The sequence below is a fragment of the Bos indicus genome, chromosome 26, assembly GCF_029378745.1.
Source record: "Bos indicus isolate NIAB-ARS_2022 breed Sahiwal x Tharparkar chromosome 26, NIAB-ARS_B.indTharparkar_mat_pri_1.0, whole genome shotgun sequence".
NCBI lineage: Eukaryota > Metazoa > Chordata > Mammalia > Artiodactyla > Bovidae > Bos > Bos indicus.
The window spans coordinates 32542661-32570481 of record NC_091785.1 but is presented as its reverse complement, the minus strand read 5'-3'; the positions used below and the strand labels follow the sequence as shown (position 1 = coordinate 32570481).

Below are 27821 nucleotides of genomic sequence, written 5' to 3'. Positions count from 1 at the left end.
TCATATATACATGTCAGAATATTCTTGCCATGAGCTACAGACTATTTAAACTTGTTTCTCAAGTGTTAAAAACTATATTAAATAAAACACAATCACTATTCTGAACAGTGTGACTCTCAGACAGTTGTAATTTTACAAAAAATTAAAATTAACCATTAGAAAACTAAAAACAAAACAAAACAAAACAAAAAAACCCTAAAATGATGACCATATCCAGTGATTATCTCCTTAAACACTAAAACAGAAATATTTTGACATGATGCTATCTTGGCAGAAAAAGACCTTTAAAAAAAAAAACCTGATATAAGTAGGGTAATAATGAAGAACAAAATATATAACATTTTCAAGCTGAAAATTAACAAGCAGATATTGACTCTTCTTTGAGGTCAATAACAGCTCTTATTGATCTGAAAAGTTAATACCTACTAAGGTCAATATACGATCTCAAGGGTCAACGAATCTGGATTCGAACTTCCACTTCCTTTCACATATAAATATTGCTGAAATGGGTACAACTGTGTTTGGAGAAATAAAAAAAATCATCGTAATCACACCAGAATAATCCTAAGAAATAGACTAAGGAAGTTAAAAATACACATGTAGAGATTTAAAAGTCTGTTACTATAGAATTTTCAGCGACCGTGACCTTTAGATATAAATCCTAGTATTACACAATTTGGGCAGTTAAATAAGGAGAAATAAAAATAAGCAAAAACTGTTTTTACAAGTGTTTTGCCTCTTCATGCTATTGATATAAGGAATCTTTCCCTCTCTGTAAATGTATAACATTTGAGAGACTATGATGTGACATAATTTTTCAAGAATGGATTTTAGTCACTTTTAAATATATTGTTTTATATTTATGTTTTATATTTATGTGTTTATAACATACATAATATATATATGTTTATGTATAAAACATATGTATGTTTTATACTTATATGTTTAATTGTATAATTAAACAGTAACATTCCCCGTGGCCTACAGACCGTGGGGTTGCAAAGAGTTGGACATGACTTAGCAACTAAACAACATTTTAGAAACTTCAGAAGAGGAAAAACTAGGAACCATTTTCATTATTATGCTGCAGCCTGTTGTGTTTTCTTAGACTACACAACAAAAAAATATATTGACTGTTGTTCCAATAAGTAAAATGGTTTCTGCATTCTTACACACTTAAAGATGGCACAAGGAGGGTAAATCACCCGGACACTGAGACCACGTCCTCATATATACCTAATATTTCTTAGAGTCATGAACTTGAGTAATTTATTAGTCTGATCTTTTCAGGAAGTTCATACTTTCCTCTTCAGACTTACTAGAAATATCAAGGGAGGAAGAGAAAAGAAACATTTCTAAAGCATTTACTAGTGCCAAAACCTGGGCAAGATGCTTTAATTAGACACAGGTCCTATTATTAACAGTTACTGGAAAGACCAAATTATTGACAGTAGTAATATAAAAGTTAGGCTGAGGCCAGGTCTGCAACAATGACATATTACACTATGGGCAGTCAATAAATATGAAGACCACTGTGACTTCAGTGTACTTGTTTAAAAAACCCTTCTTTTAGAACAGTTTTAGACTACAGAAAATTTATGATAGAGCTCTCACATACTTAATACCCAGTTTCCCCCATAATTAACATCTTATATTACTGTGGTACATTTGTCACAGTTAATGAACCAATATTGACAATTACTATTTCCTAAAGTCCATACTTGGTTCATATTTCCTTAGTTTTTGTCTAACACCCTTAGGCATTTTATCTAATGTTTCGGGACCCCATCCAGAACATCACATTATATATAGTTATCCTGTCTCTAGGTTTCCCGGGTTGCGACAGTTTGCAATGTTCTTTGAGCACATACTTTAGAAACGGGATAAATAAATTTGCTGACTTGTATCTATTGTCACGGAGAAGGCAATGGCACCCCACTCCAGTACTCTTGCTTGGAAATTCCCATGGATGGAGGAGCCTGGTGGGCTGCAGTCCATGGGGTCGCTAAGAGTCGGATACGACTCAGCGACTTCACTTTCACTTTTCACTTTCATCCATTGGAGAAGGAAATGGCAACCCACTCCAATGTTCTTGCCTGGAGAATCCCAGGGACAGGGGAGCCTGGTGGGCTGCCATCTATGGGGTTGCACAGAGTCGGACACGACTGAAGTGACTTAGCAGCATCTATTGTCAACACTTAGATGAAAACACACACAGCAGAATTATCTTTCGTTACAGATCTAAGGAATATAAATTTGAGAAGTGAACGAAGATAAATGCCTGGTAGAAAAGAAAGCAAACAATATTGACTCTTTACTGTGTCTATATAAATAAGAAAATTTCATTTGACACAAATACTAGATTATAATCACTGACCTGACCCAAAAGCCAGCTATTCTTCCATCGCATCCCATTATACTGTTACAACTCAGGGTTTTAACTGATTATGGGGCAGTGAAGTGGGCAAAGAATAAACTGTATGGCAGAGGAGGATAAATTACCCATGCATATTTGTTCTTTCTCTTCTTTACTATAAACTGTGATGACAAAGTGATTGTCCAGTTGGATTCCCAGGTGGTGCTAGTGATAAAGAACCCGACTGCCAATGGAGATATGAGATGTGGGTTTGATAATTGGGTCAGAAAGATCCCCTACAGGAGGAAATGGCAACCCACTCCAATATTCTTGATTGGAGAATCCCATGGACAGAGGAGCCTGGCGGGGCTACAGTCCATAGGGTCACAGAGTTGGACATGACTGAAGTGACTGAGCACACTTCTTTATTATATGTTGTGATGAGAAAGTGGTTATCGGGTTGGAAGTCTATTTCTTAGCCCTCTTGTATTTGGTGACATCATTCTACTCATTCTTGCCAGTGGAATATATACAGCATCAAAGTATGCCAGCTGCCTCCTCTGGTGTTTTAAAGTAGGTATGCCTCCTCTGTTCTCTCTTTGCCTTGGCCACTGGCAAAATGTAAAGGCCTCTAAGGCTGGGTGCAGGACAGAGCTACCAAGTGGAAGAGAACTGGAATTCTGACTCACCACACAGAAGGTCATCTGCTCACAAGGAACAACTGCCCCAGACTATTCCCAGAGTGGAGATAATCTCCACCACATCAAGTTACCCCCATGGCTCAGCAGTAAAGAATCCACCTGCAATGTGGGAGCCACAGGAGATGCAGGTTCGATCCCTGGGCCAGGAAGATCCCCTGGAGAAGAAAATGACAACCCACTCCAGTATTCTTGCGGGAGAATCCCATGGACAGAGGAGCTTGGTGGGCTACAGTCCTTAGTGTCACAAGGAGTTGGACATGAAGCAAGTTAGCATGCACATACATAAAGCCACTGGGGAATTTGAGGTTTATGTGTCATAGCAGCTACTGTTACTATGTAAAGTAGCATAATAATGGAAACTAACCTTTATTGAGCACCTACGATAGACAACATGTGTTCAATCTTTTATACAGTTTACTTTGCTGCTACTGCTACTGCTAAGTCGCTTCAGTTGTGTCTGACTCTGTGCGACCCCACAGACGGCAGCCCACCAGGATCCCCCGTCCCTGGGATTCTCCAGGCAAGAATACTGGAGTGGGGTGCCATTGCCTTCTCCAATGCATGAAAGTGAAAAGTCAAAGCGAAGTCGCTCAGTCGTGTCCGACTCTTAGCGACCTCATGGACTGCAGTCTATGAGGCTCCTTGGATTTCCCAGGCAAGAGTACTGGAGTGGGGTGCCATTGCCTTCTCAGTTTACTTTATGTAAGTCTTAAAACAACCTCCACAGAGAAGACCTGCAAACACTTTTACATATTAGAAAATGAAGACACGGAAAGGCGAAGGAACTTGCCCAAGGTTTCCCAGTTATAAAGTGGTAGAACCAAGGCTTGAACCTGGGTCTCTCTAGTTACAAAGCTCCATGAACATTTCATTTTGCTTCACTGCAGGTGGAAGACAGGTGATCCAACTTGGTACTTGGATTAAAAATATAATCCCTATGCATTTTACACAGGTAACTTTTTTTTGAATCCTCAAAGGACAGCAAAAATTATACATCTGTTCTTCCTACTCTTTACATGGTAGACACAAAGTTCCAATTTACAAGGGGTGGGTGTGAGATGATTATTTCACTATTTCAAATTTGTTAGTATCTTCCAGATCAAGACAATGTCACACAAAAATGCCAAAGAGAAAGAGCCACTCCACCTTTGTAACCTGCTGATAATCTTACGGTGTTTAATTTGAGTAGAGTTCAGCAACTCACGGAGGGCATGAAAGAACTGTTGCTCCACAACTCTGACAGTTAACAAAGGAGAGAACAGAAAGACTGACTTGTTTGCACAACAGTGTGAATTTAAAGAACTATATGGGGTGTGCATTCTATACAAAATCCAAGTAGGAAGAAAAATGAAGCACTGTACCCTGCACACAGCAATAAAAACGAGGGGATTCATTACAGCAAGAAAATTCACAGCTGGCAATACCAGTGAGGCAGTAAGATACCTGGTCCATCTTCATGCCTACCTTTTAGAGTCATAGTGTTTGAAAAAAAAAAGTTTTCTTTTTATATTAACAAAGTCACTCCAGTCAATCTCTTTAACTCAGCTACGTGAAAAATTTGGATGACACTGTAGAAGTCCTACGCATTTCACCGGTGAGAAAAATTGGTAAATCCTTTAAATTTGTATAGCCCGGTTATGACAGAGTTTTGTTTGTTTAAATAATACATTCTAATCACCAACAGGTTTGCACAGAGCACTGAACATTATACCTAATTCACAGATGTACTAATGAGGAAGAGGAAAATGCTAAACCAAATAAAATTTAATAGCCATTCTGGTTCATGAAAATTAATGGCATTTAGGGTGGTGTTCAGGGGATCAGTCTACTTAATTTAAACAAGCAATGCCATTTTAGATAAGTTAATGTATTGATTGATACAATGATGTAATGGATGTAAAAAGACGTACAAAAAGTTGTTTAAAAATTTCAAAGCTGATTATACAACATTATTCCTGATATTAGCATTATTATTTTTAGCACATAATGCAAGGGTGAAAGCATTAAAAACCTCTACAATGCGTTAACTATGAAAATGGACAGATGAATTAGAGAGGTTATTCTGAAATAATAAAAAATTTTGAAGGAAATGCTTTTAAAATAAATGTTATCACTTTCAAGTATACTTATTAACTAAGATGAATGTTAGATATGCCCTATGACACACTCTAGAAATTCTCATAAGCCACGTACTCATCCCAATGACTTACCCACTTTGCTCATGGCTTACCCACTTCCATAGCTCACCTTGTATTTATTCTATATGGCTCATCTATTCTGAGACTTTCCCTGACACTATAAAATAGACTTATTTCCTTTCTCCACCCTGCTTTGAAAACACTAATTATATTTATTATGGGGATTTATAACTATGTATTTTCCAGACAGATATTTTGCCAACATATACCAGCTTATAAAGGAACTTCATATTCTAAATGCCAAGAATTGGGTCAGGGTCTAAATTCCTTCTTGAATTATATAAAATCTATTTTTCCTTTAAGGTGGGTTGATTACCTTCCCTACCTGACTCCCAAATGCATATCTTACTAATACTATTAATTTAAGGCAGCATTTTCCTTGCTATTTCAGAGATCACCTTAGCCCAGTCCAGGTCTAATGAACCCTAACTAATTTCTTAGGGCTTAATAATTGTTTTTGGAATAAAAACAGAGGGTTCCACTGTGATCGCTTCCAGTGCCATGTGTCACAAATAGCATTGAAAATGGAAATCAAGACAATGACCTCAACTTAAAAGGTGTATTTTACGTAGACAAAAATAACCTTTTAATGCGGTACAGGACCTTAGATAATTGATTGTGATGTAATTACCACACGGAGGACAATGTTAGGATTAGCCAACAACAAGCTTATTTTTCCTCCAAAAGGAATAGTCTTCAAAAAGTTTTTTTTTCCTTGTCTGGCTTTAGGGTGGTTTATTTCTATCTCTAAATAAATAGATATTTATTTAACTACGACTTAGAATTTATATCTCAAGATGCAAAAGGGCAACACAGTGCCACACATGAATGATGACCCACCATGACAGTCTCTTTGATAATGACTTTACTTGGAAAAACATATTCTTCAATAAAAAATTATTTTTTAATGTTGACTTTGTTCTCTTATGGCAACGCTGGAAAACACTGTAGCCCAACAGGAAATACAGAAGAAAGCTTCAAATATAGAGCACACAAAAAAAGCCATTTTTAAAGCTTATGCCCATCAAGTTTTCCACTTGATATAAGTCGTATACAAAGTCTTAGTCCAATGTGAACCCATGCTGTGAAATTTCTGTAGCACCCACCTCAGAAAATTCTGTTAAATATATAAACACCGCTGAAAAGAAAACTTCTGGGCACTAGAAGTCAGACTCAAAGGGAAAATAAACCTGATTAAAAAAAAAAAAATCCCAAGGAAAGTTATATAAGCACAGTGCAACAAGGTCATAAGCTTAACCGTCCTTCACTGTAATATTTGAAAGTAAATTGGCGTTTTAGCGACCTGCTTTGGTCGTCGTTCTTTTCTCAACTCACAGAGATGCAACAGAATAAGAATGGCTTCACGTGTATCTTACAAACCAACTGGAAAAGTGATAGGCTTTATGGGGTAAGAAACCTTTAAAAAGGAGTATAATACTTTTTAATGGATTAAAAATGAACCCTATGAATGCCCTTGGACCACCTAAGGAGAAGGTTCTCCAAATAGGGTTTAAATGACATCCTTTTCTTGCCACTATGGAGCACACCAGTATCTTAGGGAACCTCACAAAGTAAATTTAAGCACAACTTGAAAATACACTTTAAGAGCTTCACCCCAAATGACAACCTCCTCTGTTCTTTTCAGAGCAGAACCACAGCTTTCTGAGAGGTAAGACTTTAATAGGGTTGTAATTATAAAGTAAGTGATAACTACACATTAAAATGATTCTTTTACCACTGGGTAGACTTTAAAAAATAACCATTGGATGTGGTCAAGTAATTCTTCTCAGCATTTTAAAAAATACCTATTCTAGCAGAGACAGCTTTAAGGTTCTGAAAGTACAACCACTTAGTCTATCACTCAAAATGATGAATAGAAAAACATTTTCTAGAGATAACTTTTTCCGTCAGAAAGTTTAATATTTCTAAAGAAAAATCTTTTCTCTAAAATATATATGGCTGGATAAAAGAGATGGTTAATATCAAGCCAACTGTATAATCCCATGTTCGGTAATAATCCCATTTTCCCTTCCTATGTTATAGAACACCACCAAATGTTAACTTGTTATTTCTGCACTGGTTTGGACATGATAGTGCCTTTCTGAATTCCAATCTATGTTGAACAAAATTACTTAACATTAGAAATCTGAATTGGTGTTTAAAGACAGAACATTCTCTACTTAGATGAACTAAGATGGGGCTATCTTGTCTTTCTAGCTTGGCATCTCTGAAGTGACTGACACTCGGTAGAATTCAATGAAAGCTTGTTGAATAAAATGAAATACAACATTTTCCTTCTTTCATATAATACTGCACCACTCTCACTAACAGTACAGAATCAGAAATTTATTTTTGAACTGACTCACAACAGTTCTAAGAGCAAGAAATAAGCAGTTAACACATTTTGTGTCTATGTCCCGAGGAATCTTATAAATGACTTATCAGCAAATGGAGTACGGGTGGGAACCAACAACGTTTTTTATGTTTCTTGAGATGTTAGCTCAGTTCCAAGCTGGCTTCTAATGTTGAAAGTAGTTTTAGGCATTATATTTTATTATCATGCATTGTTTTAACTGTTAATCTTTTCTGAAGATGATAATACATTCAAGGATTGATATTCCTGAATCAAATTATTACACTGTACCTAGCATAGTAAACCAGAGAAGGCAATGGCACCCCACTCCAGTACTCTTGCCTGGAAAACCCCATGGACGGAGGAGCCTAGTAGGCTCCAGTCCATGGGGTCACAAAGAGTCGGACACGACTGAGCAACTTCACTTTGACTTTTCACTTTCATGCACTGGAGAAGGAAATGGCAACCCACTCCAGTGTTCTTGCCTGGAGAATCCCAGGGACGGGGAACCCCATAGCTGCCATCTATGGGGTCGCACAGAGTCGGACACGACCGAAGCGACTTAGCAGCAGCAGCAGCAGCAGCATAGTAAACACTCAAAATACTTCTTGAAGAACAAGATGAGGGGGAAACAGGAGAAAAGGGAAGATGAGGAGAAAAAATGATTAATAATAATGAGGAGGAGGAGGTAGAAGAATAAGAAAATGTCAGTAGATATGGAAGAAACTCTTAAAAAATAAAGAAAATGACTGATTTTTGTTTGGTAAAAACCTGGTCTCAATATATACTCCCAACCTGACTAAAATTTCTAAGTGGGTTCCATCAGTTCAGTTCAGTTCAGTTCAGTCGCTCAGTCGTGTCTGACTCTTTGCGACCCCATGAATCGCAGCACGCCAGGCCTCCCTGTCCATCACCAACTCCTGGAGTTCACCTAAACTCATGTGCATCGAGTCAGTGATGCCATCCAGCCATCTCATCCTCTGTCGTCCCCTTCTCCTCCTGCCCCCAATCCCTCCCAACATCAGGGTCTTTTCCAATGAGTCAACTCTTCACATAAGGTGGCCAAAGTATTGGAGTTTCAGCCTCAGCATCAGTCCTTCCAATGAACACCCAGGACTGGTCTCCTTTAGGATGGACTGGTTGGATCTCCTTGCAGTCCAAGGGACTCTCAAGAGTCTTCTCCAACACCACAGTTCAAAAGCATCAATTCTTCGGTGCTCAGGTTTCTTCACAGTCCAACTCTCACATCCATACATGACCACTGGAAAAACCATAGCCTTGACTACTTTGTTGGCAAAGTAATACCTCTGCTTTAGTGAGTTGATTAAAATAATATTTTATCAAGAGCCAAAAGTTAGAACATGATAAAGACACAGTATCGTGCTCTATAATCCCCATATAACTTCATGAAAGGCTCTGGTAAATTCTGTCAATAGTTCAGCCAAGATTTTGAGACAATTAACGATATAAAGGAAGGTACTTCATATCTTAAATGCATTTATTTGTTCAGATTCCTTAAATAAGTACCGAACATGAAACATGTTTGATTTTTTTTTTAACGTAAGCTGATACCACTATTGATTGCTTTTCCTGTATGAACTCTTGAAAAAAGACACAAAGTAGAAAAATAAACGGTCCTGTATATAACTCTCATAAAAATGCTGTTATTTTGAGATTTGTTTTTCAGAAGAAAAAAGTATTCCGTATGTTTCTCTGACTAACTCTATTTGGTCAAATGAATGAAGATTTTGATGAGGTAATCATTTAAGGCAAAAATAACCTGGACATATGTAAAACAGGTCTGTGGAGTTACATTCCTAAAATGAAGAGTATCTGCAGCTTAAAATTAGGTAACTATAACACTGTATTGAAATATTAAAATTGAAGTAAAATCCATATTTTTTAATCAAAAAAAGTACACATTGGGGTAAAAACTTTGGTAAAAACGTACAAACTTCTAGATGAATAAGGTCTGGGGATCTACTGTAAAACACGGTGACTAGAGCTGATAACACTACTGTATAATGGAAATTTGCTAACAGAGTAGAACTTAAATGTTTTCACCAAAGGGGGGAAAAAACAAAGGTAAATGTGTGAGGTGATGAATATATTCCTTAACTAGATGACAGGACTCCTTTTATACACATACACACACATATGCACACACAATCCCATGCGTGCACACACAATCACACACACGCACACAAATGAGAGAGAAAGAAAATCTTCATAGGAAGGAAATGGAACCGCTAAGGAAATTCTCAGATAGAAATGGAGGAATTTTCTGTATTAATCCTACAACATACAAGAGTTGGGTAGACATTTCCTTTATGAAACTAACTTATAAATACATAAAATTGGTATTATCCTTCTTCAGAAAATTCACCTTTGCACTTCCCTAATAAAACAAGATACACAAGAAGTTGTGAAAATTATGCCATTTTTAAAAAAGAATTTTAAGTGGTGTTCAATGTAGGGGAAAATGTACTTGGAGAAAAACAAAGTGGGATAATGTTACTGGATAGGTTACTAGCTATTCTAATTGCCAAGTATTGCCTACTCACATTTTTCTAACTAAGGTAAGATGAATAATTATTACAGCTCGTCTATAAGACAATCAACCTTCACATCTAATACCAACAATATTAACAGATACAATCATATTTATTACCTGTATTTCATGAGTGCAGGTATTAACAATACAAGCTACTTGCCTGAATTTTTGAACATGAGTGTAGTAATACATATACACACAAGGAAATGAGATTCAGTGAGATGACTTACCCAGTTTAAACAGACACAGACTAAAAACTAACACTGAAAACTGGACTTCTAACTCAACTTTAATGTGTGCAGGTATCACTGCTGACCGTGTTCAAATACAGATTCTGATCCAGTAGGTCTGAGGGGACTCAAGATGTTACATTATCAACTAACACCCAGAGGATATTGATGCTGCCAGTCCCAAGCCCCTCTTTTGAAATGAACCCATTTCCTCGTCAGACTGACACAAAATGAAGCAAAGTGACGACTACGTTTATACTCAAAACCTACCTGAACTGAAGATTTATAGGAAAAAAAAAAAAGCACACTTTTGTGAGGCAATTCACAAAATCTCTCTACATTATTTTTATTTATGCCTCTTACAAACTCTAGAAAATAGGTACCATCATTTTTATTCCTCAGATAAAATATTATCATAAACTTGGTTTTAAGCTCAGACTTATAATCACAAGTGTCCATTACCACCAGTCTGATGGACCGGCCATTGTGTAAAGCCCTACCAGGTACACGGGCTAGTAAGTTCCCATTTGTTTGGGGGATATCCTTAAGGAAGAATCTGGAAATAAATGACAATTTCCAAGCTCCTTGCTCCTGAATGCCCTTTAATAAGGCTTATAATTTCTCCTGCATTTTCCCCATCTCTCCATTCATTTAAACTAGTTAAAGGACCAAATCTTGGATTATTATAATACGCCTCTGAAATGCCTCCTTGTATCCATTCCCCTGCCACTGTACCCTTACAATCCTTGTCCTCTCTAATTCAGATCAGGCCATTTGCCCGCTGAGAGCTCTCCAATGGCATCACACTCTATGAGGCAAATTCAGACACCCTTCCAGGCCTTGGGGCCCCAGAGAATCTGCACCCTATGTGGCTCTAACTTAATTGTGTACCACACCCAATGCCCACTTGGCTCCAGCCATACTACTCTTCTTTCTGTTGCCTGAATACCCAAATACCTTCTCATTTCAGAGCCATTGTGCTGACATTGTCTTCTTGGAATCACCGGCTCCAAATCTGCTTGCTGGTGGCATCTTTGTGCAGTCCAAGACTCAGCTAACAAGGCACTTCTCTGGGAGGTCTTTCATGACTAGCTAACCTAAGATAGACTTCACTAGCTATTCCTTCATACCCTGCTTTTCACTTTGCCACCATCAGAAATGATCTTGTCCATTTAGTTATTAATTTTAAACAATGTCTGTTTCATCCTGCTCCCTGTCCCTTCCTGTTTAGCGACCTGAGAACAGGAACATTGGCAGTCTTATTTACTACTGTATCCTCAGCACATACCACACCGTACTCAATAGTTAGTTTTTGAATGAATTGTGTAAAAAGGAACTGAACAGATGTGAGAACATGACATATTCTGACCACAATAGGTCATGTTGAAAATTTAGGTCTGCAGGGCCCATTCATTTTTCAGTGTGGTTTACTGGTGAAGACATGGAATCAGATAGTCTGGTTGTACTATTTCCTAATTTGATTAATAAGTGTGGGCAAATAACTTAATCTCTCTGGATCTTGTTTCCTCATCTTTAAAGTGAGAAAACAGTTTTTACCGCACAGAGCTGTGGTAAGGATTGAAGAGCTAATACAGAGTACTGAGAACAGCATGTGGCTCATATTGAGTGTTCAATGAACAACTGTATTATTTCTACATATGCCCAGTCACTAGTCCAGGGTGGAGAACCTGCAGGGCCCTTGGGGAAGGATGGACCACCTTCATAGCAGGAAGGCTGGCAGAAGCACAGCGTCCTGTTGTAGAGAGATCACTGACCAAATGCGACATCAGAGCTGGGTGGCTTGAAGTGTTGACTGAGAGAAGGGGTGCAGACCTTAAGGCTTGGGTACTGGATGGCTGGTAAATGGTGCAGATCAGTCTTCAAAGATATGAAGAGTATACCTGGTTCCAGAGATGCACTGCCATTTAGGGTATAGGCTGGGAAAATGTGTTAAACTCTGTGTTTACATATTGAAAGGAGAGAGTGAACCTTGCACTTCTGCCCTTGTATAATTTCTCTTTCAGCCTATTTCTTAATTGTACAGCTTCCATTAGTTTTGTGTCTATTGTAATTCTAGGGTATTTAATTTAAAGAAAAAATAATCATAATTTCCCCATTAATGGCAGGTGACCCACAGTTTTAAATACTAATGCCCTGACCTCAAATAAAATAGGTATCTTCATAGCTAAGAGTCATACTTAACTATTAATAGTAGATGAAAAAAGGAAGAGCCACTTTTTATTCAGATTCTAAGAAAAGAACTTATAAGAAATGTTAAATTGGATCATGCCAATGGCTCATACAACCACCAGAGTGCTTGGTCTTTGACAGTCACTCCCGAGGAAGTTTTCTAATGAATCTGATAATTGTCCCTGTTGATGTCAGTCTGAGCCTGAGATGTCCAAGCACCCGCTTTTTAGTTCAGTGTCATACATTCTTTGTCCTCTCTCTTCATTTCTAAATGGAGCTGTTCAAATAACTTGTAACCTCACCAATTTTCTCAAATAGGAAGAAAGCCACGAAAGAAACTTGTTTGGTACTAAACTCAATAAATATCAAGGTGTAAATGGCACTTAGATATAATCATGTACTTTTGCTCAGACCAAGTACATTCAGGACATGAGTCCTCTGTTCAGTAGCTATTATTAAAGCAATAGTAACTGCCAATTTGACAAAATAACTTTCCAATTTGACAAAATAACTTTTAAAAATGTCACAAATGACTCAAGAATTTTAGGAGATGGATTTTATTATTTACTAGGAAGTTGCTAGAGGTCAAAATAATACGCTTTCTATTCTATTCCACACACACATATATATATATATAATTAAAAAAACTTTAAAAATGATATTTTCCAATAAAGGTCTTCAAGAAAAGTTTATAGATTTTTGCTGAAATCTTTTGCCAACAATTTTCAGGGATAACCACTTATGCTGATGATAATATAAAAATGATGACCTTTCCACAGCCCTATTTGCTTTCTAAGCACTTGAACATATATGACCTCATCTTAACTTTATAATAACCTTATGGAATATAAGATATACATATAGGATATATCAAATCTTATATCAGGTTTCCATTTGGCAAGTAAAAGAACATGTACATAGAAGCTAAGAATTCTTCAAAGTCACACAGCTGATTAACAGTGGGGCCAGAGAATGGGATTGTTGTCACTTTCTCCAATTCAGTACGTTAGCCAATAATTCCCAGATGTTGTGACTAAGCAAGGCTTCCCTGATAGCTCAGTTGGTAAAGAATCCTCCTGCAATGCAGGAGATCCCGATTTTAAAAAATATTTAAAATGTTTTTTAAATTTTTTAAAGTTAAAAACCCCGTTGCCAATTTTGTTCATTTTCCAGGTAGAGAAAAAAAATATCTCTCTCTCTATATATAGATATATATGACTTCTACCTACTATTTCTATCACATCATCACAAAACTATCCTTTATTTTATCACCCCAAATAGGAAAAACATAATCTGAGAAAATGTGTAGTTCTTTAATAACATTTGTTTGTAAGAAAACCACTAATTTTTACTTTTTCCCCCTCATTTTACTGTGGACTGATGAAAACTCTTGCTGTGGTCTAGGACCAATTCTCAGACCAATACTTGCAAATCATTAAGCTCTTTCCTACTGTTTCAAAGGTCATCATAGCTCTTCCATAACTATGCCTTGCTGCATTTCACAGTTTTTAAGAAGAAACCAATAAGCACTAAAAGTTTTCCCTTTTGAAAGATACTATTCTTCCACTGATACTGTAACAAAATGATCAGTATAGTAAACTTACAAAACAATCAAAACACAGAGCTGTTGACTGACTGGACATGACCAAGCTGAGGGTTGGCAGTGAAGCAGCAAATGTAGAAGCAACATGGAAACCACCATAATTACTTTCCCCATTTCCCACAAGACAGCAAGAAGGGCAGGAAAAACGTTTTGTGCCTCCTTTCTCATTTCTTCATCCACTTTCACATTCATCCAAGGAAATGAATTATCATGATGACTTCTGTCTAGATGTGTGCCACATATGTGCTTAATTCCACAAAGCCCACCCTGATCCCTCCTCCTAGACTTGGTTTTACAGGCTGTAAGAAGTTCCCAAGTTTATTTATATATATATAAAATAATATAACATGTAAATGTCTACTTTTATAAAAGTTTATAGTTAACTTGGGACTTCCCTGGTGGCTCAGACAATAAGGAATCTGCCTGTAATGCAGGGGACCCTCAGACAACAAAGAATCTGACTCAGGCAGTCCTGGAGAAGGGAATTGGCTACCCACTCCAGTATTCTTGCCTGGAGAATTCCATGGACAGAGGAGCCTGGTGGGCTACAGTCCGTGGGAGTCATAGAGTCAGATACAACTAAGCAACTTTTACACACACACACACACACACACACACACCAACAGTTAATTTACCACTGTATTCTACTAAAAAATCCAAGGGCACTGAGGTTGGTTTGCAGGACAACCTTAAAGTGGCATCTTCCATGCTGGCTATATTGATAGTTTAATGTTAGAGCACTCACCAAAAGGAGTTAACTATCAAATCTCAATCTTATAACCTTGATCAATGCATGACCCTCCAGTATCTATGACCTTCTTTGATTATATTCTTCAGCTTTGGGAGGGAGCTACATGAAAGGTGTTGTGAGAGAGAAAAGGCAGTCCAATTAGCCAAATCAAGCCCTGTGATCAGTGTCATAGCAAGAACATCCCCAACCCAACCCAGTCCCGTCTGGAAAGAGGCTCACCAATAGGATGCTTTGACAAAGAAGGTCCTTTAATGTTCAACAGGTATAGTGATACATTCTCCTTTTTAGAAACTCCTTTAATACAAATTTTGATCAAATAACTTTTTTCTATGAAAGGTAAATGCCTATGTATCATCAACTGACCACACGTTACTAATAATAGTTATATTTAAATAGTGTTTTATGGTGTATAACACATTTTAACTTATGCCATCATTTCTTAGGAATATTCTGAGACAGGCAATATAATTTCCCTTTTATTGAAGAAGAAACAGACTCAGAGGTTATGTGATTTGCTTGTGCTTAGTTGCTCAGTCGAGTATGACCCTTTGCAACCCCACAGACTGTAGTGCGCTAGGCTCCTCTGTCCATGGGATTTTTCAAGCAAGAATACTGGTTGGGGTTGCCATTTCCTCCTCTAGGAGATCTTCCCAACCCAAGAACTGTAATCACATCTCCTGGCTCTCCTGCATTGGCAGGCAGATTCTCTGCCACTGAGCCACCTGGGAAGCTTGCTTAAGGTCACACAAACAAGAGCTTGAACCCAAGGCTGGTCCTTTGACCGCATGTTCAGGGCACTTCTCATTATTAGCAATCTTTGCAAAGACAGTCGAGTCACTTCTTAAGGTAAGCTCAAGGACTAAAAGAAGAAACGAAAACTGGCTTTTATTCCAATCAGGACAGACAGCCAATCTATCAGCAACCTCAGAAAGAAGGGCTGCCCACACTATTAAAAAATCTGGGAGGGTTGATGGTTTTCTTCAGTTTTCTCACCATTACTATAATGCCAATGTCATTTGTGTTCATTCTATCTGATTTCTTAGAATTCATCATGTAAGTAAGCCAATATAACATAGCCATGAATTAGGGGCAAGGGAGAACACTGGCCATTCATAAAAGAAATCACTTGGAATCATTTTCACTATACTTGCTCTTACAAAATGAATATTTTTTGGTAACATTAAACTTTAAAAAAATTAATGGAAATGTTGTCAACCACCTATTTTTGTTGTTCATACACTGGGCAAGAGCTACCCAAAAATACATAAAATAGGTCCTATATAATCTATACTTTGCAAAATAGCTGAATAATAAGAGACTGCTAAGTATAAAGAGGTTAATGGATATTTACTTAGTAGATAAAAATAAACATTATGTGAAACATTAATAATGTAAAAGCATGTCTATTTTAAGTAAACTCATCCTAGAAGCCAAATTAGGGCTGTGTTTTCTGAAATTAATAACTAGTGTTAATTCAAACCAAAAGTTTGGACAGTATTAACTAACACTTATAGTCCCATTATCATGGCTTTCTTTTTCTCCATATCTGATTACAGGCTCTGCTCATGATTTGAAACAACAATAAAAACAAAACAGGGCCGTTAGGAATCATTTCCTAATGACTTCCTAATCATTTCCACCAGGACAGACAAGTACTGTAAACTTGGTGTTGGTACTTCTTTGCCCCTAGTTCACATCATTTAGACTGATTAAAATGTTAATTTTTACATATGTGAATAATCGCAAAGCAGCAAACAACTGGAGACAGCACGGTGCGCCAGCAATCATTGCGGGTGGGTAAGCTGACAACATGTAACCACATATTAAGACAAATGTAGAATTTAGACAAAGTATTCCATCTCTTTTCAGATGTATACTTTTAAACCTCAGGAACTGTTTTCAGTAGATGTCATGCCTTTTAACTTGAAAAAAGATAAGCGCAAATAAGCTCCCAATTGTCTCCCCAATATGTAAACCACATCTCGGGCTGCTGTCTCTGCTACTCCTTTGAAGTTTCCCTGAAATGTCATGTGTTGTGAAGACTGCTGTGCATAAGCAAGACAATTTGCTCACTCTCAGAATTCTTACCGGTTTCCACTGCTATTTGGTATCCAGCCTCTAGTCTCCGAGATGACCTTTCCAGCCTCTCTGTGTTATCGAGCAGATGTGCCCTCTGAAAAAGAAAAAGGGAAAAAAAATCAGACGACCGTCTACAATGTTCTTTTTTTTGCCTTAAAAAAAATAATGCTGTTGTATGCCCTAACATTTCGGGGGGAGGGTGGATCACAATCCATTATAGATAATTTTTAGCCAATCTTCCTTTATACAAACCACTACAATGAACTGATGTTCAATCAATCAATTGTGTATGGACCATCCAGTTTTTGTTGTTTTGTTTTAGAAGGCAGACTCACATTGTACATGGCCACAGTGAATCTTACTCCAAAACACTGAGAAATGTACGAAGACCAGAACCAACTGGATCTTTCCTGTTGCAGCAGAAGTAGCTTTATGAGTTATTTGCATGGATTGATGATCCCTATTTTGTATTTATTTTTTATAAAATGCAATCATGAAAAAAAAAAAAAAACTCACTAGTTCCTTTGGTTCCTAAAGAATTAAAAAATTTTTAATATTCTTAAAGAATGCCCCCTAATTTTCGATGTGCAGCAAGATGCCATATAGAACAACATATGCTACTAAAACAGAATACTAAACAGCAATTCTAGTTCTAAGACCACTCAGGACAACCACTAAGAAACAAGAGACACATGTTCCTCCATGCACACAGATGTACAAAATTGTGGATTTATTCCCAAATATCCCCAGATATATGGCACTATACTGAAAGTGAATTTCCGACACAGTGTTTTAGACTAAGAACTAAAATGATGATAATAATATACATTATTTTATATTATGTCTGATGGGGGAAATTAGAAGATTTTCCCCAAATCCTCAGCTTCTGAACTTTCTTTTCTACATTGAGGCTGATCTTTTTAAAAGCATAACAATCATACACTTGATCATATTCAGACTGACAAATACATTTATAAGCTAATCATGGCTGTGAATGGATAGCAATATGTGCATGCCCTTGGGAGTGTGTGTGTGTGTGTGTGTGTCCATATGTGTGTACTGATGCATGTATGTCTGGATACTTAAAAATACCAAAATATGTGTAACTATATATTTGGGTATATGTACGTGCATGCATGTATTTGTATGAATTAGTACTTTACCCCTCCAAATCAGTTTTGGTATCTGGTCAAAAAGAAAGAAAAAAATGCAACCATAACTCCAAGTTTGTGTTGTTGACAGATGTCATTTAAAATCGAAGAAATGCTTTCTAATAATAAAAAAAAAGGAGGTGCCACACATATTATCTGAGTGGCTGTCGAGCGAAACGATCCACCTTGCTCTAATGAGCCCCCATGGATCTTGGAGATGCAAGCTGTATTGACATGCACACTTAAGCTAATACACCTAGACCAGTGCCTCCAAGCTCTAGCAGCCAGGGATGCTGACAGAATATCTCGCTTCCATCTTCAAAGAAAGGAAGTGATTAGTATGTTATCATTACCATTCAAAACGTGATTTCCTTATTCCCTCCCGGCATAGGTGACACATCTGAGATGCGGCCAGACGTTGGAGGCAGCTAAAGCCACATCAAAGCTTTCCTTGAAAAAAATTTTTTGGGGGGAGTGCTGCGGGGAGTGGGGGGAAGAATCATTAAAACAATGCATTTAGAACAGAGAGATAGGACCTGATGTGAAGGTCAGGAAAGCTGCAACAACAGTCTATAGTAATTAATAGAGTCGTCTACTACACAGTGGAGAAATTAAGAGAAAAACTGCCCCTCCCTCTGCAAAAAAAAAAAAAAAAGCACTAAATAAATAAAAGGGAGGAAGGAAAGCATATATCATAAAAATGTAAAATCAGTCTGTAATTGAGAAAAGGAAAAGCAAGGGGAGCTTTATGTGTTTGGCACTAATGACTATTTTTAAATAAATTTAACACTTTACTCAGCTTGTCAAAAATTAGGAATAAGAAAAGCTTTCTTATTCCTAATTCTCACTACATGAAGGTTTTGGGAGGGGGAATTGCTCTTCCCTTCTTTGAATATTGTTTTCTAACTTAACAAAGGACTTGATTTTTCAAATAGGTGATTCTCTAAAAAGATATCAGCATTGTGGCATCAAGAATAAATGTGAATTTTATTCAAGAATTCAGATCAAAGATTTTGGTTCATTTTCATATTGGGTGAAATCCCTAAACTAAAAGAAAATATTTAGCTACTGCAGATTTAGAGAAATCAAAGTTCAATACTGAAAATGGAGAGTTTAATTATACAATAATAAAAATGTAGGAAACAAAGTATTTAAACATAGAATGATTTCTGAGATTCCATGAATGGGAGCCAAATTAGCTTATCGAGTATATGGCTTTGTAATGGAAAGCAAAACTGCTAAGACAACTTTTTCATTAAAAAAAAAAAAAAAAAAGGGTCTATTCCTAAATAATGTCAGTAACTCTTCTGCAGGACAGTTCAATTTTATCAGAGCAAATCTGCACACAAGAGGACTATCAGTTTACCAGCAGCTTTCCAGCAGGACCTCACTTTGTATTTTGGAACCTCTTCACTTAAGTCAAGCTAAAATCAAGTTCTTGTAACAGCTGTGCTATTTACATTGTTCCCTTAGTTGTACATTGCCCTGGTCTCTGAAAATGAAAGGAAATACAGTACAGTAGCAGCTGATGCTTTCAACTTGCCCCCACACTCCATCCCAAACTCATTCTCTCACCCTCTTCTCAGCCCTTTTCAAAGCAGGTAAGTGAAGCTGTGCTGGAGCTTCAGACACAGCTCAACTTGTGTGAGGAGCTGTGCAACGTGGAGAGCTGGAGACGCAGGATTCAAACAGAGAGCTCAGCACAGGCAACAGCGGTTCAGCTCCCTGTGCATTATCAGCCCGATTTCAAGCATGCTCTCTTCTCAGAAAGGAGCCCAAAAAGAGAGCCCCAAAAAAGAGCATCTTGAGGACTGGATGGGGCATACTTTGTTTCCAAATAGTATGAAACATTCTATTTTGAAGCAGAGGAGTGTTTGTCTTCTTAGGATAGATACAAGAAGGAAATCAATGTTTGATTCCTCTGAGCATCCTGCCTGAGAAACAATGACTTCAGAGCAGACTATATACCATTACTGTCATCACTGTAACCTAGTCTATAAATATCAATGCTGCATCCATATCACAGACTGTTAAGAGAATATTTCAGAGTATATTATTCTGTTAGTTGAGTGATCTAATTCTTCCAAGTACAATTCCACTTCGGGTTATAGTGTTGGTAACGTGCATTCCAGAAGCATAACTGATAAAACTGTTGCTATAGCCACAGCAAAGGAATTAAAAGTCATAAAATGATGATGAAACGTATTTTAAAAGAAATGCAGATGTGACGTTTTCAGCTTACAGAATTAAGATTTCTAAGTTCACACAATTCAGCTTAAAACTAAATCTGTCAACGATGCTGATGGTACTAAGGCACAAGGCCTTGTTACTTATATTCATTGCTAAGTTCAAGGCCAAGAGCTTCATGTAGTTTCTCCACAGTCTATAGTAGGTTGCATTAATATTTGAAAATTCAAATTCTTCACCTAAGCCTGAGCATATGCAAATACATACACGAAGACTGTCTTGCAGAAGAATAATGTTGACATATCACTCACCTCAAGAATAATCTTATACATCAAAACTACGATTTATAATACTTTTTTAATATATACATCTGCTTCCATGCAGGGAAGATTAAAAAAAAAAACACAAAAAGGTTGGGGGGTGAGGGTTTGTGTATTTTCACCCTTCATTTTATATATCATTATTACTTTTACTGAGAAGGCATCACAGATGCATCTTAAATCAGAAGAGTTGTTGAAAACCACTCTCTACAAACCTCTAAATTAGCATTCATATCACCTAGAGAATGATGACATATCAATTAAAAAAAAAAAAAACTTCCAGGAAAAATCTCAAACAACACAGCCAACCTAAAGTTGAAAATAATTCATAGTACTCTGCTTATTATAAGCAATTAGATAATTTTTAAATTGCAATATAGATCATTATTTGATGTCCTAATGTAAAAGTAACTAAATTCAATCTCACTAAGTAAAAACTATGACTACTCTATTTCTGAAAAGAGTAGCAGCGCATATTTGATAAGTATGGTCTAATTTTAAAAAATATTTAGAATCATTTGGCATCCCTCAGGCATACAGGAATAAAATTATCAACGCTGTTATAAACATTTGCTGGGCCACAAAAAAAAGTCTGGAGCTGTATTATGAAGCAGGCTAGCAAACTCAGAAAAATAAGAACTCACTTGGGCACTATTTCCTACAAAAAAGAAAGTGTTTAACAATCAGGAGAGGCTTGGCTATTCTTAGGGATCTGTGTACATAGACTAGAGTATTTATAACATACGTGTGTTTCCCTAAAAGGATAATAGGCTCATGGTATCTAATGTTGAACTAAGAATTTTGGTTGAAGGAAAGGAGTTAGTTTAAAAACAGTTTTCAGTAAATTCAGAATGTCAGAAAAAAAATTATTCCTGTTGACTTCTTTGAGAAACCAATGCAAACAAAACAAAACTGAAGTCAGTCTACATGAAAACTACACTTGAGTATAGCTTCAAGCTATTCCTTTCTTTTTCCTCCCTTTTTTGGTCTTTAAAATATTAATTTTCTTCCAAAGCTAGAAAACAACAATAATCACTGTGATAAACATGATTAGGGTGTACTTGTTTGTTTTTTTTTTAAGATAGCAGAGAACATTTCTAGCAATATAGTCAATGCTTTTAATATGCACAGCTTTTCCTAGAAAAATGAACCCAACGGTTTTCCTTCAGATTTAGATACTCAATTTTATAGGGAAAAGCAGAATTAAAAAAAAAAAGAAGCAAGCCAGGAAGTACTCACCTCTTCACGTAATTTTATCAACTGCAACATGAATGCACAAAAAAAAAAAAAAAGATAAAAAGGAAAGAAATGGCAGGAAAGAAAGATCAGTGGTGTGACAGGATACAGAATTAACATTGACAATTTATCTGTTTACATGTTTAGCATTTAAAAATCACAGACAAACACATTAAAAGAACCTAAACATAGACTACATGCAGAGTTTTTTGAACGAATAAAGATCACTTTCTCACACTGTCACATTAAACAAAGAGAATAGTGTGAAATTCTCTTTTAAAGTACATCTAAGACACCATCATGAAATAAAGGGGAACGACTTCATAGAAGTCTATATTATAAAGAAAGAAAACAAGTTTACTGTTCCTCTCTTCTAAGAATGTACCACTGAAGAGGTTTTGTATATACAAGTTTTCAGGATGTTTCTCTATTTTGAATCTTGACAACTGCTTTCAGATTTTTACCTCCAAATGAAAATGATTAATAGCTCATGCTTTTGTCCCAGTAAGTATTTTAAAACAACAAACTGGTATGTTAATATCATACTTGTACCCATTCTAGTAACAGGATCACCTCTGGAAGTAAGATGATTTTAATTGGGAATAAAGCATGCCAGGAGAGATAATATTTAGGACATAAAGTATTTCACAATCCTTAGCAATACTGTGTATATCAGAGTTGATTCCCAAGGTTTCGTTTTGCTGAAGAGGCTACTGTAATCATAAGGTGTTTTAATTTTTGAAGTTTCTTCACTTATCAGTTTTCTTCATCTTGTAAACCAGGTCACTTCAAAGCAATGAACTCACTAACTTCATTTGTACCGTAATTTGTTTTCACCAAAGTCAAACTTCAAGCCACTCTTTACCCGTTAGTAAACTCTTTTGTGATAACATTTTGATTCTTCTCTGTAGAATATTTGTCTTAAATTTTACAGATAAAACGTTGTTTTACTCTTTAGAAACTAGAAAACGGATATAACCATATGTCTGGTTCCCTGGGTGTATGTGATAGTATTGTATTCTAACCCACAAATATTGGGGAGTTGAGGTGTCTTCCAGTTTCTACAATGAATAGAAAAGAAACCAATGTTGATGAGACTATAAACCATATTCTAGGTCTGAAACTTGCACCCTCAGCAATTCAGGTCTACAACTGATAATTTTTAAGCATCTAAATATCTGTAACATCTGTTATAACACTTGACATAAGCAGGCCAATAAATTAAACTATTGCTTTGGGAGAAACGTGCCATGAACTGCTCACTATAAGTCTTTCTAAAAGTATCATGTTTACTATAGCCCAGTTCTCAAAGCTTAAAGCTATTTTTGTCTCCAATTCAAGGAAAACCATATGCATTCCAGCTTAGTCTTGTTATTTCATTTGTTATTTGAAAAGTATTTCAAGTACAAAAGAATGAGATTTCAAACCAGTGATGAATCTTAGAAAAAGGATACAGAATCTATTACATAAGGTCTCACACTGCATTTAGTGAAAAAGAAACTTTTTCTACCTTTCAAAAATACATATGAAGTTGTCATTGCTTGTAATTAACACAATCATTATCTCAGCAACCACTGAGTGTGTAAGTCAATCATCTCATCATTTCACGGGAAAAAAAGTTACAATTCTTCCCTAGAAGAAGTAAAATTCTAAACTAAAATACGTGGCCTATCATATATCGGAATCTTTCTCTTTGCTATCGGAACATCATGGGAGAAAAAGGGCAAACATTAATTCTCAGAAAAAGCTGATCTGGGATTGATCGCACAGCTATTTTTTCTCCTTTTTCTTTCTGGGGGCACCATTCTTCAGTTGACTATGATACTTAAAGGGCCAAAGTTTAAAACTACTCTTCAGCAATGGAGACCATTTGGGCATGCCACCCTGCCATAATCAATGAGTGTTTAAAAATGCTACCCATTTGTTTTTTCAATAGGTTCCAAACAAAAAACGTTCTATCTTGTTTGTGCTGCATGGCTGCATCCAAGCTTTACACCGGATTTGTAGCTAAGCTAGGTAATGGGAGGGGTTTTAATCTTTATCTTTTTTTTTTTTTTTTTTAGTTAGTCTGAGAGTTTTCACACAAGTAAACAAAAGATGGCCTGTTTTTGAAAATTAACAATGCTTAGACTAGGCTGAAAGTAGTGATTTCGTATTTTTTCGATTCGCATTTTATCGAGTTTCTATTTCCGTCACAGGCGACATGAAAGTGTGCCATGCCACCGTGTTGAGTTATGATAATCAACATCTTTTTTGAAACAAAGATTTCTGCACCCCCTCCCCCACCATGCAGAATTTGATACAAGAGGTAATCTGTTCCTTTGTAGGCTGAAAAAATCTGGTTTACGCTGGTTTGAACCAGTGGAATCTCTTGTGGTTAAGCCTTCTGCTGTGACTAAAATCAAAACTGCACTGCAGAGCATGTGAGGGTTCGTGCGCGCGCGCCTCTGTGTGTGAGGGGCATCACGTGACCACCAGAACTACCGAGTTTTTTTTTTTTAAAGCTGATAACGCGACTGCCGTCTCTGTCCGCATACAGATAACGAATAAATGCTGAACTCTATTAAACGCCCTTTACACATTATCGTGGGTCGAACACACAATTTTCTGAACTTATGATGACAGTCTATTTATTTTGCTATAAACCCTCAGCACGTAACGAACAGATTCGTGCCTGGTAATGATCTGCTCTGCCAGGGCTATATGAAATGATACCGGCCTTCTTTAGATCTTGGGGAATTAAATTGACCGACTTCACCCCCTGGTCTGTAGCTGAAGTTTGACACACTTTATGCACAGCAAGCCCAAATCGGAACTTAAGAGAACATCGCATTAAAAAATTAAGCAAATCATATCTGCTGAATATTGCTTTACCACAAAAATTTCCTCACATTTAGACATACCCTACTCTTTATATATATATTTTTGAACCTTCTATCTGGGATTTACTCAAATTTCATTTACTCAGGTTTATTCACTGATCAATATAATTTTGCATATGGAAACTGAGACACTATTAGGTTTCAGAAGTAGAGCTTGGAACATTTGTCCCATTATCATACTCTACTGTGAAGGGGATTTAATTCTGTATGAATTTTTTTTTTTTCCTTTCCTAAGAATCGTTTTCATGAAACTAAATCGAGTTAACAATTATTAAAGTTTCCACTCTAAATACAGCATCACTACATTTCAAGAACAAGCTCTTTGAAAATATTAAGATGCTGTCATATGCAATGGAAAATTTGATTTGTTAAAAGAACAAAATGATAATGCCCAAGACAACTAACAGTTCATGGAAAGACCCAACAATATTTGAACGTGCCAAATAGGTAATTTTGCCTCTTCTCTGTAAATCAAGGATGAGCTATACTTGATTGCATGAAATAGATGTAATAGAAATGAATTTATACAAAGCAATTAGTTTGGAATTAAATAAAAATGTGTACTGCATGGAGAACATTAAAAATGCATTTGAAAATTCTTAATTTTTGAAATTTTAACAATTCTAATGGCAAAATGTTTACATATACAAGAGTAAATTAATATACTGTATAGTTAATTGGAAGATCATAATTATGTGTATCAACGGCCAAGTTTTAGATGCCTAAAAAATGCATTATAAACTGGCAGACTGAGAAATAAGAACTAAGGTATTCATATTTGTCTAAATCTACAAAGAAGTCACTATAGGGAAGATGTGGATATTGCACTGAAAATAACTAAATAGCACTTAGTTCATTTGTCTATTTACAACCTTTGCTACTAATTATTTATCATTTTTTTCTGACCTATACTTTAAAAAAACTGAGATATAGCCCAACTTTAGTTAAACAAATATTGCCACCTTTGGTCTCATTTTTCACTTCTCAGTTTTCCCTGTATTGTTAAAAATTTACCATAAATATGACATGGCCAAGAAGTTCTGAAAAATCAATTTCTCAATAATTAGGCTGAAAATAAACATATCTGTGTGCAGAAAATATTTTCTTCTCTAATTTACTAGGTGAGCTTCTCTAATTTACTGGCAAGGTGATCCTAGCCAGAAAAAGCTATCTTCTCAGCCACTGAGCTACAAAAATTAAAATGAAAAGCCAAATCTTTTCTTCCTTTAAAGAAAAAGTTTCTATTTTGATTTCATAGTCTGAATGAATACTGTGGCAGAATAGTTATTCTCAAGTGGCCATTCCAAGTTAAGGATGTATTATATAGTTTTATGGATTTTAATTCCTATATATTATGACAAAGAGCCCCAAAACAAAACATAAAGGCTTCATTATGATATGGAAATTGTGCTACTTTGGTAACAAAATATCCTAAAAGTTATATGTTGTCTCTTTGAACTTTCAGATCTGATTCAAATTTTAGCCTGAAAAGTTCACATAAGTAATAATCTAACAGTTCCACAGTCTCATGACTATAATTCATCACACTCTATTTATTGAAGTGACAGCTCCTTACAACTAAACTTCAGGCTCTCCAAGCACTTTCAGAATTTGTAAGCTTGATTTATACAAGTCCAGGGGAAATCTCTGAGTTATCACTTTAAAGTGACAGGAATATAATTTGAAAAATTCAGAAAATATGAACTCAATCTATTTTTGTGGAATATTTTTCTTTAGGCATTAAAAAAAAAAGTCCTCCTTATACGTTCGTAAGGCAAATGTTCTAGGCACATAAAATGTCCATTAAGAGAAGAGAACATGCTTTAAAAAAAAAAAAAGATCCCTGTCATAGTACTACAGCATCCATTACAATAAAGGAGTTTGAGTTAGACAGAAACACCCTCTTCTCTTCTATTTCCTCTATATTAGGCAGCAGTTTCAAATGAGGTAAAGATCTATAGCTCTTTAAAGAACTGTCACAGAGATTCACTTTTTTTTTTTTAACACATTCACTTTTTTTTTTTTAAGACAGTGCTTTTTTTTTTTTTGCAGTAAAGATGGAAAATAAACTATGATTAATTCACTCAAGAGGAATGAGCACTCTAAATCGCACTTAAAATAGGAAAAACATTTTTTTTTGCTCTCATCCTCACATTATTTAATCTATTATGAGTAAAACTCCTTTATCACATCATGCTTTTGTGTTTGATGTGCTCCTTATTTTTTTTTTCCCTTAGCTATTCTCACATTTCAATCAGGGAAGCTGAAATCCCAAGTCAAATCTTAAACGTGTTTACATGTCTGAACTGAAGCTGATAACATCCAACTAGTGGAGGAGCTGAGATCTTTCCAAAAACAAACACAGGACTTCTCAGTGATTCTTCTTCCTTTCTGGGGGTGGGCAGATGGGGGCCTTTCCATCACATGAGCAACACCCCTGTTTACAATATTCACATTTAGTGGATAGTATTATAGTTTCAGCATATATAGATTGACACTCTATCTACAAGGGTAAACACTATTATGCAGTTTTTATGATGCATATCAATACATTATGTTCAGCAGCTCATTAAAATTTTGGTTTACCCAATGAATGATTTATGTTCATTTTTATTTAGAGTAGAGGCTTCTTCTAGACTTGCCAAAGTAACGTTAATAAACACGTTCAGGTCTTGCTTCTGAAGTTCCCTATCATTTATTTTCTTTAAAAGTGTCAAAGAGAATCAGTCACTCGGGCTGTTTGAGACATTTTTTTAAATTCATCTCTACTCTGAGGTTCTTGAAACATTTTTTAAAGTCATATATATTATCTACATGAATTAATGAAATCGGCAGTATTAATTCAAAGAAAGAAGTGGGACACTAATTAGACTCATGACACTACTGTGTGATCCAATGAGAGCTGACAGCAAGTTGCAAGGCCTCTTGAAGAAGAAACCGTGTCTTATTTTTTTGCCTATCCGGATCTTAAACTGCGAAAAGACTTTTCCCATTACTACTCCTACAACTATTATCATCATCATTATCATT

General features: G+C 36.2%; 1 protein-coding gene across 15 annotated transcripts in view; it reads right to left on the bottom strand.

Annotated features, from left to right (window-relative positions):
- VTI1A (vesicle transport through interaction with t-SNAREs 1A) overlaps positions 1-27821 on the bottom strand; it is a 382104-nt gene that overhangs the window by 273924 nt on the left and 80359 nt on the right. For 9 of the 15 annotated variants that reach the window (XR_011564379.1, XR_011564380.1, XM_070781284.1 and 6 more), the window contains exons 5-6: positions 21913-21933; positions 17025-17109 (exon numbers count right to left, since the gene is read on the bottom strand). Coding sequence is in view for 13 of the 15 variants with exons in the window: in XM_070781284.1 (XP_070637385.1) it covers positions 17025-17109; positions 21913-21933 (106 nt within the window). In the remaining 2 variants the exon portion in view is untranslated. The remainder of the gene's footprint in view (positions 1-17024; positions 17110-21912; positions 21934-27821) is intronic. The other 6 variants (XM_070781289.1, XM_070781285.1, XM_070781287.1 and 3 more) reach the window with 1 other exon arrangement.